This window comes from Borostomias antarcticus, assembly GCF_949987555.1.
Source record: "Borostomias antarcticus genome assembly, chromosome: 22".
Classification (NCBI taxonomy): domain Eukaryota; kingdom Metazoa; phylum Chordata; class Actinopteri; order Stomiiformes; family Stomiidae; genus Borostomias; species Borostomias antarcticus.
Window position 1 is genome coordinate 2,132,239 of NC_140255.1, and position 13,540 is coordinate 2,145,778.

The 13,540-nt window shown below is 41.5% G+C and overlaps 2 protein-coding genes across 2 annotated transcripts in view; one reads left to right on the forward strand and one right to left on the reverse strand.

The window, feature by feature from the left end:
• abca1b (ATP-binding cassette, sub-family A (ABC1), member 1B) overlaps positions 1 to 5,589 on the forward strand; it is a 34,843-nt gene extending 29,254 nt beyond the window's left edge. The window contains exons 42-49 of the mRNA XM_084455970.1: positions 1 to 14; positions 279 to 385; positions 758 to 899; positions 1,219 to 1,353; positions 2,006 to 2,109; positions 3,204 to 3,296; positions 3,584 to 3,827; positions 4,057 to 5,589. The exon at positions 1 to 14 is cut by the window's left edge and continues 49 nt beyond it. Of these exons, the coding sequence (XP_084312096.1) occupies positions 1 to 14; positions 279 to 385; positions 758 to 899; positions 1,219 to 1,353; positions 2,006 to 2,109; positions 3,204 to 3,296; positions 3,584 to 3,827; positions 4,057 to 4,212 (995 nt within the window). The 3' untranslated portion in view covers positions 4,213 to 5,589. The remainder of the gene's footprint in view (positions 15 to 278; positions 386 to 757; positions 900 to 1,218; positions 1,354 to 2,005; positions 2,110 to 3,203; positions 3,297 to 3,583; positions 3,828 to 4,056) is intronic.
• A 155-nt stretch (positions 5,590 to 5,744) lies between these two features.
• Positions 5,745 to 10,426, reverse strand: nipsnap3a (nipsnap homolog 3A (C. elegans)). The gene is made up of 6 exons (XM_084455974.1): positions 10,066 to 10,426; positions 8,837 to 9,044; positions 8,555 to 8,716; positions 6,862 to 7,011; positions 6,585 to 6,671; positions 5,745 to 6,385 (listed from the first exon to the last, which is right to left on the reverse strand). The coding sequence occupies exons 1-6, from the start codon at positions 10,138 to 10,140 to the stop codon at positions 6,309 to 6,311; spliced, it is 759 nt and encodes a 252-aa protein (XP_084312100.1). The 5' UTR covers positions 10,141 to 10,426; the 3' UTR covers positions 5,745 to 6,308.
• Between the last annotated feature and the right edge of the window lie 3,114 nt (positions 10,427 to 13,540).

The following is a 13,540-nucleotide window of genomic DNA, read 5'->3' on the forward strand; positions in this document are numbered from 1 at the left end:
TCCCTCCTGGAGAGGTGAGACTAGAGAAGGACTGACTGGGTTCATGTGGGCGTGGATCTAGACCAAGGAGCCAGGAAGAGATTTACTTCCTGAAACATTTTGATCAGCGCCATCTTGCCGAATCGACCCCTTTTGACCTTTTTCTCAGACCCCGCCGCGTTCACGAACATGAATACATTAATACATCCATGAGCTAGACACCTCACCGGTCTACAACATCAAATCCTCATTTCCGACCCACCTCACCTCTCCACCCCCCTCCTCCCTCCCTCTCTCAGTGCTTCGGCCTCTTGGGTGTGAACGGAGCAGGGAAGACCACCACATTTAAGATGTTGACGGGAGACTCCATCGTCACCAGCGGTGAAGCTTTCCTGGCAGGGAAGAGGTGAGGGGTTACACGTTCTAGGTCAAAGGTCATATAAACCCAGACCTGTTGAGACTGCAGAATGGGATAGCTTTGTTTCTGTTGTCCGCTCAGACCGCTGATTGTATTGAATGAATGACCTTGTGTTGCCTGAATAAGCCTAAATAATTATAATCTGTTTAAATTGGAAATAGGCGTGTTTGGGTTGGGTGGCATGTATACAGGGGGAGATTGGCCTACTTTGTGGTCCAGATATGTTTACCATTTTCCACAATCTCACAGATCAGCAAATTCTGTGATTTTGATGCTTTTCATTGGCATTGAAACACCAAATGTGTGTGTTTGTATGTGGTTGGAAATCTAGTGAAAGATGAATGTGTTTTGGTTCGTCAGCATTCTGAGGGAGATAGACGAGGTGCACCAGAACATGGGCTACTGTCCCCAGTTCGACGCCATCAACGACCTGCTGACCGGCAGAGAACACCTGGAGTTCTACGCTATCCTGCGTGGAGTGCCAGAGAAGGAAGTGTGTGAGGTGAGTGTGTATTCAACCACACACACACACACACACACACACACACACACACACACACAAATCAGGAGTCCACTGTCCCTGTGAAAGACGGAGCAGAAAGGGGTATGATAGTGGTCTGTATGACTCATAGATTATAGATTCTGTATTCTGTACAGCAAGTTGCATAAGATCCGGCATCATACATGAATGCAGAATACAACATGCACAGGACAAAGCATGTCATGTCTTAAGCATTTCATCGTACAGGTACCCATGTCTTGCGCATATGACAAATAAAGATCCTTGAATCCTTGATAAGTAATGAGGTCCCGTTCTCCAGGTGGCTGAGTGGGGCATCCGTAAGCTGGGCCTGGTGAAGTACGTGGACAAGTCAGCAGGGAGCTACAGCGGAGGAAACATGAGAAAGCTCTCCACCGCCATGGCCCTGATAGGAGGACCTGCTGTAGTCTTCCTGGTATGTTCTCTATGGTCTACACACACACACACACACACATACATACACACACACACACACACACACACACACACACACACACGTATATACAATCCAGACCTATATTCAGAGGCCCATTTCCCAACAGTAAACAACAGTTGTTAAACTAAGGGATCATGCCACTAGGTGACCTGGTCCCAAAGCGTTCAATAAAAAAAAAAAACCACATTCTCTACCTCATATGACTGATGTTTAATTGCTGTCCCGGAGGTGGTTGTGTTACGAGGGCCAGATTCAAACTCCCCCGCCGGCAGGCACAGTCCTCCAAGGGCTTTCTGAGGAAACGCATGTCGTTTGTTGGCAGCTTGGCTTTAACAAGGGCCATGGTAGAGGGTCACTCTTCACTTGCTGTTTGTTTAAAACTGAGAAGGGAAAAATAGACGGAAAGGGAGTCTAGAACGTGAGGGACAGAGAGAGGGAGCGCCAACAGGAAACACAGAGCACGCACGACCAGAGACAGGAAGCACAGCAAGAGAGAAAAGAAACGGATCTAAACAACCAGCAAGCGCTAGCAAGACGCCGTGCTTCCCTTTGCTCCTGATGTTCAGCGTGTGCTTGTTACTCAACCTGTGGGCTAAGCTGACCCTGACCCTGGCCCTGGTGTGTGTGACAGGACGAGCCCACCACGGGGATGGATCCCAAGGCCAGGCGAGCTCTATGGAACTGCATCCACAGCATCATCAAGGAGGGGCGTTCCGTGGTGCTCACCTCGCATAGGTAAACAAGACAACCAGCTCAATTACAACCATTTAAGTGAATGGAATACGTTTGGTTGTTTGCACATCTTTACAGCTAAGTTGCAGTTTACTTCAGACACAGACTGTGTATGCATGAGTAAGGTTGAGATATTAAATAAATCTGTGCATGTTTTTTTTTCCCCCAGCACCTAATCCCCCTAGTGCATGATATTGAGAGTAATTCTTGATGGTTTAGTCACACAATACAGCCTAAACAAATCACACTTATTCTGTGACTTAAAGGAGTAGTAAAGGGAAAATGCATGTTTATCCCTGTTTTAAGGTTTATTATGATCATATACAATGGTTCAGATCAAAAAGTTGACAAAACTAACACTTTTGAGAAATTCTGATAATTGCTCTACCACCGTTTAGGTCATACAATGGATGTGGGTGGGCACCGTGAAAAATCTTTCAAAAACATGTTCAACTCTCGATTTCAAAGACAAGAAGCTCACAGAGGGGGTAATTGGTGTCCGTTGGTGTTCTGATATCAAATTCGCTGCAAAGTATGAATCCTGTAGGGTTTTATTGATCATTTTATGAAATCCATTGACTTGTATTGAAGCGACCGTTGTAGATATGTAGATCAATCCGTTGAGGGGATTCAGGAAGCGGAACTACTTACGGTAGCTATTGTTATTGTTTATGTTGCTAGGCTACCTAGTTTGCGGAAGTTTACACACGTATGTGCTGCGACTAAATAGTTCTATGCTAAATATTTAAAAAAGCCTTTCCAGATGAACTAGAATCTTACTTTATGGCAAATTGTATGTCAGAACGCCAACTAACACCTCGGTGAGTTTCTTGTCTTTGAAATTGAGAGTTTAACATGTTTTTTGAATGATTTTTCAAGGTGCCCACCCACATCCATTGTATGACCAAAACGGTAGTAGAGCAATTATCAGACTTTCTCAAAAGTGCTAATTTTGTCAACGTTTTGATCTGAACCATTGTATATGATCATAAGTAACCTTAAAACAGGGGGGCTAAACATGCATTTTCCCTTTACTACTCCTTTAAGAGTGCTAGGGGATATCAGAGGTTAATTTGTTGGCCATTTTGTGTCTTTAGTATGGAGGAATGTGAAGCCCTGTGCACCAGAATGGCCATCATGGTGAATGGCAGGTTCCGCTGTCTGGGAAGCGTTCAGCACCTAAAGAACAGGTAAGGACAACAGGACAACTATCAGACATGGGCCACTCATATTTGAATTGGAATATAGAGAATCCTCTTCAACATTGCCTTCAAAGACTTCTTGGAAATTCGGCATTCTTTATCAAAAGGAATACTTTCTACCTTCCTTCCTTCCTTCCTTCCTTCCTTCCTTCCTTCCTTCCTTCCTTCCTTCCTTCCTTCCTTCCTTCCTTCCTTCCTTCCTTCCTTCCTTCCTCCCTCCCTCCCTCCCTCCCTCCCTCCTCATTCATCGCTCCCTCCTCCCTGCGTCCTCCCAGGTTTGGGGATGGCTACACCATAATCCTGCGGGTGGCGGGGCCTGATCCTGATCTGGCGCCGGTCATGAAGTTCATAGAGAGCGAGCTGCTGGGCAGCACCCTGAAGGAGCGGCATAGGAACATGCTGCAGTACCAGCTGCCCTCCTCCCTCACCTCACTGGCCCACATCTTCTCCATCCTGGCCAAGAACAAGGAGCTGCTCCAGATAGAGGACTACTCGGTGTCTCAGACGACTCTGGACCAGGTGAGACAGGGACCAGCAGAAAACTGTCTGCCGGAGCAGGATGAATCGAAATATTGTCAGTCAGGGTTAATTCCCCTTAGACACATTACCAATGCTAATTACTGATTTCATCAGCTTAGCCTAGATTGTTACACTATTCTGTTGTTGTACAGTTTGGTGAATTAAGACACATGGCTCAACATTCAGTATTTCAAAAACATGGCTCAATGTCTTTCCTCTCCTCTCACAGGTGTTTGTGAACTTTGCCAAGGACCAGAGCGATGACTACCACTCTAAAGACAATTCAGTGAAGCGTAAAGAGGCTGTGCTGGACATGTCCCTGCCCAGCTCCCCGCCAGCAGCAGCAACGCCCGCTGAGGAGAAGCAGAATGAGAGCTTGGTGTGAGACCAAGCTGTTTCCACTCCCAACTGGAACTTGAACCTGCAAACTGGAACCGTAGTTTGCCCCTCTGTATTATTACAGTAGTGTTTGAATTCTTCAGTCGTTGGAGTGCCCTAAGGATGGGCTGACTGGAAAGTTCAATGCAAGTCAATGCAAACATTGCCACTCGTGTTTCAGCGAGTTCGGGCCCTGGGGCCCCCTTGCTAGTAAGGAGAGAAAAAGAGTGTTTTGAACTTGAATAACTGCCGTAATTTTTCTGTGCTTTAGTCCAATGTTAGGCTGCAGTATTGTGTATTTTTTGTGGAGCTGCAATGTTTTCTACTTGGTATAATTCCAATTGGTGACCAATGATAGGAACACTTCAGGGTCCGTTTCTTGTTTTTTTTCTGTTTTCATTTCCAAGACCAGAATTACATAATGAAGAATCACAATCATTTCAATGGCCAAGGGCTGAACTGCAACATCTGAATTTTTTACATTTGATTTTGTTTTTCTTGTTTTAACCTTTATTTATATATGTAAATGATAAAAAAGCAAGCAATTGTTTTACTATTTTCTGTCTGAGTCCAATGTGGCATTATAGTAATTGTAAGAATGTACTTTCCTAGCACAAATACATTATATAGTGGACTCTGCCATGTTTAAACACTCCAATCAGAAAGTGTTCTGTGTACACTATGCAAAAGTACTGTACAAGTTGAAAAAAGAGGAAACATTCATTGATTTTATAGCTTTTTTTAAGAAAACAAACTGATTTGTTTGGGTGTTAAGTCCATATTCTCACAGTTTTTGTAATGAATACCTCAACACATGCCAGTGTCCTGAAAGACAAATTAACTGTTTGAAGGACACTTCAGTATTTTCACCACCTTAACCACTAGTGGAGAACACAGTAATCCCCTTGCTGCGTTGATAATGTTGTCATAAGAAGTTTTAATCACGTTCTGTCATTGTTCTGCTGTAAATGGGTCCACATGCTGAGGGTGTTTTTTGGGGGGACTCAAGTGTGAATTAAGCTTGTCCCAAGTGACGATATACATCTAGACCAAAGTAGTCAAGTGCCAATTGATGGAAAATAAGTCAACATGGGTGGTCCTTTTCATAAAAGGACATAGTAGTTATAAACAAAGTTCACCTGAAATGAGGACCAAAGTGGTCAGTTTCAAAATTCCAAGCACTTTATTTGTGTTGTTAATTGGAATACTTTTTGCACTGGAATTTCCACAGATGTTCAATTGTTTTTTTCTGATCTAAAAAATTCTACCAAGAAAATGTTATTTAATAGTTGTTTACGTTTTTAATGTATTGAGAAAGGCTGTGGGAATAACTGTTACTCGCCCTGTACAATACTTATTTACACAATAAACTGAACAAATCTTCCATCTTCTCATGTGTTGTAATACTCAAACCTACTACTAAAGGTTTACTATCAAACCAACCACTTAAGTGTCAACGTCAAACATTTAGGAGAATGTGCTCACAGAAACAGACTACCATCACACCACACAGCACCATTTGTTTTAATGGAATTGGTATTTATTGAACATTATTTGCAATTGATCATTTTGCAAAAGTTATTAATCTTGACAGACATGGACAGCACCTGGTGGTACAAACAGGAATGGTTCATATGGTAGGCTACACAACATGGAATAAGAAGGCTCAATTATCCATATCCAGTCATCATTATACAATGTATTCATTCATAACAACATTCATTCCAAACAGTGCCTTATGGAGCTGAAAAAGGTTACATTTGGAACCATAAGGAGCGTTTCTTTTCACTTCTTCTATATTAAACATGGTTCTATATAGTAACTTTTTCAGAGTTAAAGTGCTCCTGAGTTAACTTCCAAACTATGTCCAAAGTCAATAAATCAGTCACAGATTTGTGATATATTAGAGTCATATCAACATTTAATAAAATAGTAATTTTATTTACTGACACCATCGGGCACTTGTGAGGGTCACAGCATATTAGATGCAGTCGAGGACTCAAGGTTTAGTTACTAGTGAACTTCCAGTGTAAACTGCCAACTGACAGTCTGAGATCAGTTTCCATGCCACCCATTTCTTAACTGGAACCATCCAGAATGAGGTCACTTGAGGGGAGAATATGGGCAGGGAAACATGAGTTTGTTCCTCTGGGACTCCAGGTAGTTCACACTCTCCCTCACTGCGCAGAGAGGGTGGAAGGGAGGGAGGGAGAGCATCATTAGCTGTACGTTTCACACTCCGATTTTGGTTTAATCTACTAAAATATAGTGTGGCCAGTATGTTCATAGCCATCGTCTGTACTGTACAGCTACAGGCTTTAACCCTTACAGGAAGGATTACAGTGCTTCAACGCGAGTGTGATGTTTCGTTTCTCTTACCAGCTGCGACTACCCTGGCATCACCATGAGCTGTGTGGCGTATGGCTGCCCGCTGGTCTGGACTCTCAAACCACCATAGGGCATGGACTGGGAACACAGGAGGAAATCAAATAACATTACAGCATACATGCTTTCTGTACAGTTAGTTACTTTACTGATAGCTTCCTAATCAATAGCTTCCTAATCAATAACTGCTATTAAGACATTTTTGACAAAATGTCTTAAAAACCTGTATGTTCCATTCCATCATTTTAAAGCGATAACTAATCCATTCTACCTCTGTTGAGCTGTCCAAACTCGCTGTTGAACACTGCCACCAGGTGTGCGTATCCAGAGCCTGCATGGGCGCTAATCGCTGCCTGGAAGGCCTCACCCCACACTGCTGGACCCCCAGGGCGCATCTGGAAAGACACCAACTCATACACCCCTGAAGCACAGAACACAAAAAGTACATCTTTTGTCATTAGGCACAAACATATTTATCATACACCACAACTTACATCACAACTGCCATGTATGCCAATCTCAAACTGTTTGCCATTCTTCACTTTGCCTTCAGCACTAGATTATGCTCTTAGTCACTTGTTTTAGAAAGGAGATGCACTTGTGAGTTATGGCAAGTAGTATTATACTGACTTTTCCTACATTTAATGCAATTATTGTAAGTCGCTTTGGATAAAAGTGTCAGCTAAATGACTAGAATGTAATGTAATGACCCATAACCCGTTGGGCTTTTGAAAGTGTGCTACTTTGGTAAATGTTTTACAAACCATCTTTTCTAGGTCTAATAATACAGTATTTATGAAGCAATGTTGTTTTACAGGTACATAAAGGCTTGACATTAACTCTCACCATTGTTCACTGACTTTTTAACCCTAGAGCACTAACCTCGGGAGATTGTCACTCCCGAGGTGGGTGGGTCCTTGGGTACCTTCAGGCTGTTCTCTGGTGTCATTATAAGTATCATATAAGTGTTTCGCTGCTCCAATCCCAGTTTTTTTCTACAGGCATGTGTTTGTGTGATTTTCACCTGATGTTAGTTTTATTTGTAAGTGGATTTTACCCAGGTTGTCAGTGATGCAGGGAGACTGTGCTTCATCAGACAAGGCTCCCATGTCCCAAGAATGGGTGGACCAAAGAACAAGTTCCCAGCTCCATTATTTATTTATTTATTTGAGTTTTCTGTTAACGATTCCCTACTTTTTCACCAATTTTACAGCTTTTTTATAGGGTCCCCCCATGATACTTTGTTTTTGTTTTTCTGTGACATTGTTCAGTGAAAAATGAAAGTAAAGTTCCCCAATTTCCCCCAAAGTTCCCTCAATATTTTGATGAGAAGTATTTTTATGGGGTATATTATATCGGGTAAAATATACCCGACCTTACTGATGGTGTGTTATTAATTGCCGTTAGTACTCTAGGGTTAAGATGTGTTGTGACAGCCTCACTCAGTCTAAACTATATTTATGTCCCTTGGTCAGTTTAAGGAAGATCTCATGTTGACAGAACCTTTAGCCTTGGAACACAGGGACTGTGTGTACCAACTCCATATCATGTGATGCTCTCTGGTTCTGCATAGTCCTAGGCCAAAGTGAAAAGGAGTGACCCTTTCACGTGCTGTTATGACTAGTGTGTTGCAGACTCATCACTTCTTCATAAAAAAACAGCACTGATTCCACTTCCTCTGGCAGCTCGAGGCGCTGCACCAATTTGACCAACTAGAATTTCACTAAATATTGTTGTTTTCAATATTACTGTCAGATTAGAGTTAGACTGGTCCAAATGTGGATCCAACTAAATATATTTCAACCACACACATATGAACAAACAAACAAACACACACATACACTTTTCAAATCAGACCAGGGAGCATGAAATTGAGGAGGGAGAAAAGTTCTGACTTGTTGACATCTAACTTGAGCCAACTAAACGTGGCCACACGTTACACTCCATGTCCTGTGGTTACAAACCCCCTTCCTTGGGAGGCCTCTGGATCTGGCTCCAGGGGACCAGGTAGGTGACCTCGTTATCCTGGGACGTCAGCATGGGCATGGCCTTAGAGATGTACTCCTCTATCCAGTTGGGGTCCTGAGCCAAGGCTGCCCGCACTCCTGCCCGTTGAGAATAGCTGTCTGGGGTACAAAAACCAAATGTATTGATGCACCACAGAACAAAAAAAAGATATTTCAACATGTATTCAACTAAATTGATTTCTAATTGGCCCAAGCCCAAATCCTTTCTTTCTCTCTCACCATATTTCCAGATATGGAAAGCCTGGTTCAGGCCTCCGTACTCCACAGCCCAGTACCCTAGGAGCTCGGAGTGGGCTGTACGCAGGTGGATCTTCTCATTGGTCAATTTGAGGAAAGCTGCGTTCTTTTCTGGGCGGATACAATATGTGCGGAATTCATAAAAGGTGCTCTGTTGTTGCTGGGGGCCAGTTGAGATACAGGCTTGAGGCTGAGAGAGAGAGAGAAAAACTTACACTGCCACCTTCAGGCCAAATGTGCACTACAAGCCGTTTATCATGTTTACTTTTATAAGAATTTTAACCTGACATAATGTGCCATTCTGGAATGTTCAAGAACTGGCATCTCATATTTCTACATTTCGAAATAGTCCTCCAAAGTTCATTCATTGTCATCTAGATTTAAGGTTCAATCTTCTCACTCTAATAAAACCTGCTATACATTAATGTTCATTTGGGATCAACATGAGCCCCTTTCCCTCTACATTAGTCATTTAACAGACGCTTTTATCCAAAGCGACTAACAATAATTGCATTTAATGTAGGAAAAGCCAATGTATTACTACTTGCCAGAACTCACTAGTGCATCTTCTTTCTAAAACAAGTGACTAAGAGCATAATCTAGTGCTGAAGGCAAAGTGCAAGAATAGCAATCTAAAATACAATAGGTGCTTAAGAGGGAGTATTGTTCTCTAACCAACTGTGCGTTGTTAATCTTAAACCAATGGTCTAAATGAGCCAAAAATTGAAAGAAAAACATATGTAGCCTACCCTGTGGAATCAGTGCACCATCTAACTCTTCAGTCAGTCAAGTGCAAAGGTCAATGTTGAACACTGGAGTTTGACCTCAAGCGCAAATTCTTATTTTGTTCAGAAGGCAACCTCTACATTGTAAAAATAAACAATAATAATCAGAATGTAACCTACTATATGGTGTCGTGATCATAGCCTATATGAGTAAATGTAAATCGTAAATTAAATACAAAGTTCAATCCCAGATTATCAACTCCTGTAAACTCAATTTGCAGCTCATGTCAAATATGGAAACACTATATCACCTGAAGGCACTCTCAGTGGCTTTCGCGACTCCACTCTTCAAATCAACTCTCAAATCAAATCATAGTTTATTTATGTAGAGAATTTCATACACAAAGGCAACACAATGTGTTCTTATAGCCTAATTTCTTGCAGAATGTTCCCACGATGCAAACACCACAACCAAAACTTGCTTACCACAACCTCAGTCTTCGTGTGAATGTTTTCTATAAGCTTTAACGACCTGCGGAGCGCATTTCTGATTGTAAGCATTTTGAATGAACGTGGAATGGTTACAAATAGCCTACATAAACATCAAGTTATCCAACTACAGTAGTAGGTTCGCCTACTTTCTCCCCGTTTTCGCGTTACCGCAGTCTACGGAAGCCCGGAAAAAGCCAAAGTTTACCGTAAAATATTAATGGAATCATGGAGCTAGAAAAACGAGATTGAGTAGATTGAATCTGTGTAACAACCCGTGCAAGTATTTAGTTTAAGTGACTTGCAATGAGACAAATCATCAAATAATTGAGCGAATTATTTAGTATTAGCTACTACGCATCCTCTTAGCCTGTTAGGCATGTGATGTAATGAGAAGTAGAAAGGGTCTCTGGAGAGCCCAGGCCTCCGCGCATTAATGCATTTAGTTGGTGTAACTCAGTTGAAATGGTTAAAATCACACCTCAGTTTATATGTAATAGCTTACCACAGGATCAAGGCTAAGGCAATGTAATTTTTCCTAATAGCCTACTGAATGAGAATCAGATATTATTTTGTTTTACATGCATATATGTTTGCTTAAACAGCAAATAAATAAAGTTGATTTCTAAAGGTCATTTGACTCCTCATTAATGAAGAGGGATTCCAACCCATGTCTACAGATAACTGGCCATCTTAGCAAGCAAGAGGGCAGGCTTCCATATATAGCCTAACCATAGCCTAATGTTATAAATATAGACCATGCATTGTGGTATTTCTTTATATAGTCCAGTCTGCCTATCAATTGTTCCTGAATAAACAGTTATGTTCTCCGAGTCCGAATAAGTAGGCTATGATTTGACAGGTAGCTCTAAATGCCTTTCCAATCAATTAGACATGGTTATAAAAATGGCATTGTTTTATTGATGAAAAGGACAAAGCTGGAAAGAGAAAGCAGAAAACTCACATCACTGTCCCAAACAAACTAACAGACTTGCTTAATGTGGAATCCATGCATTGATTGATGCAGTCCGTTCAAATAGTAGGCCTAGCCTAATAGTAGGCCTAGCCTACTAAAATTACCAACTTCATGCCAAACATCTTAAAGTACAGCCTAATATAGCACACATCTAATCATATTGGATGAAAAATAGAAATGGCATATAGGCTACACAACAACTAATCACCACGACAAACAACTATTATTATAATATTATAATATTGACCAGAAATATTGACCAGAAAATCTCCTGTTTGTCCAGGACATTGAAATGTTCCTGGACCGCTGAAATGGAAACCCTGGCTTGAAGGTTGGCATACATGCCTGGCCAAACACGCTAGGGCCCTCAGCCTCTCCATCCACTCCCTGTCTCCCATGGCCTCGGGGCACTTAGGTTTAGTAGGCTACTCATCTAAATATAACATGGAAATACTAAGAATAACAATAGTTTAATGTATTATGTATCACAGCCTAAACATGGTGTAAGCAAACTACAGATAAAAAAAAAAATCTAGGTAGGCTATAGATGCTGACTGGTGTTGTTGGTGTGTTTATCGGACCCAAGGGGCCAGGCTGCGATTTACTTCCTGAAACATTTTGATCAGCGCCATCTTGCTGAATCAACCCCTTTTGACATGCGCAGTTGTGCTTTTCTCAGACCCCACCGCGTTCACAAACAGTTTGCACCATGCAATTATTATATGTATCATTTTTTTTTATTCCTTAACAATGCTAATGCAGGGACATACAATACAGCGGGGAGAGCGGTGAACGCTCATTAAAAATCCACATGAACGTGTAAACTTTGTGAACGCGGCCGGGTCAACAAATCACGTGGTTAAAATATGAGAAAAGCACAACTGCGCATGCCTGTGACTGCGCATGTCAAAAGGAGTCGGTGGCCCTGTTCAAAAAGCTTCACTCTCAATAACGAGGCGTCAACGTAGTCACCGCATCCAGTTCTATTAATACATCCATGATCGGACCTGGTGGATGTCACCCGAGTTCCCGACTTGGAAGTCTAAGTGACCTTCCATTGTTCTATTGCGCATGTAGTCCAGCAATTGAGACGTCATTCCTTGTTGCACTACGTTAGTTTGTTAAAGTTATCCCGTGTTCCAGATAGGATTTGGAGCCCTTCAATTACGACTTCAAGTCACGACTTCAAAGCGTTCCAGGCAAACTGTCTGAGTGCGTGGAATTCTGGATAAATGTAAACAAGCCAATATGGCAAAAGCTTGAGATTTGGCACACTGTCAGACCTGGCAAGCTAAACATTGTATGCCTATTTTCGCTATGCTAAGAAATTGTACGTTAGATAATTTTATTTATTGACATCATCGACTTTTTGCCGTTTGCATGGTCAAATTCAGGTTTACCTTAACGTTAGCTAGCTAGTGCTAGCTATCTCTTGTCAACATATTTGGGCATCATTACATACACATAGCAGATTGTAGTGAATAATCGTTTGTATTTTGTATGTGTTTTTGTATTTTGATTACAACGTACAAATTTACTTTACATTGTCCTAAAGTTATCTTTGTCACCGTACCCATGTGGGCTGCCATCTTGTTTAGAGGACGTTGTGACATCAGAGAGCGCAACTGGGAGTAGGCTACAACGATCTGGTACGAGTTCACGGGTGGGAAGTTACGGGTTTCACTGCCATTCCAGTGCATTTTCACATGTAGAAGGTTGGAAAAACACGGATTACGGGTTGCCTGTAACGCGCCATTAGTTGTGCGTGCAGCAAAAAGTAAATAAATGTAAGGACATAAATAGTTTGTTTAGTGTTGGCAATTCGAACTTCTAACAGTATTATTATTTGATAATTGATGTAGCTAACCGATTTGATGTAGCTAATTATAATAATAGTAGAGTGGGATTATTATTTAGAACAGATGTGAAAGAAGACTCGTAAGTTGTAATAGTTTTATTGTTGATTATTTCCTTTTCACGAACAGAACCACATAGACCTACTGATAGTAAGACAAACAGAGTGCTGATAACTGTGATGTGCGTTGAAGAAAATGTAATATTCCTGTTCGGACATCTGTCTCCCTGCGTTCTAACTGGACCACCTGTAGAGGTTGGGTTGCTAATTCCGAATTCATACCCGCTTTCTAACCTGTCGCCACTCCTACAGTTTTTAAGCTACATGGACATATTATATCTCAAAATGTTCAGCTGTTTCCCAGTTTTCTATAGCCTATTTTTTATAAGTTAAGTTTAATTAGTAGTTTTTGTACCATTGAAATTGTTGGTGGGATGTTCAGTAACTTGATGTTTTTAGAGTGGTGGCAGTTGTTTCTTTGAAAATATTCACACATTTTGTAAACTGATTTGTTCCGACTCCAACAACGCTTTGTTCAACAACTGTGAATGCTCCTCATTCAAACGAAAGGCTCTCCACTCTATCTTTTTTGCTAATTTTGAATTCATACCCATTTTCTAACTTGTCGCCATTCCTACAGT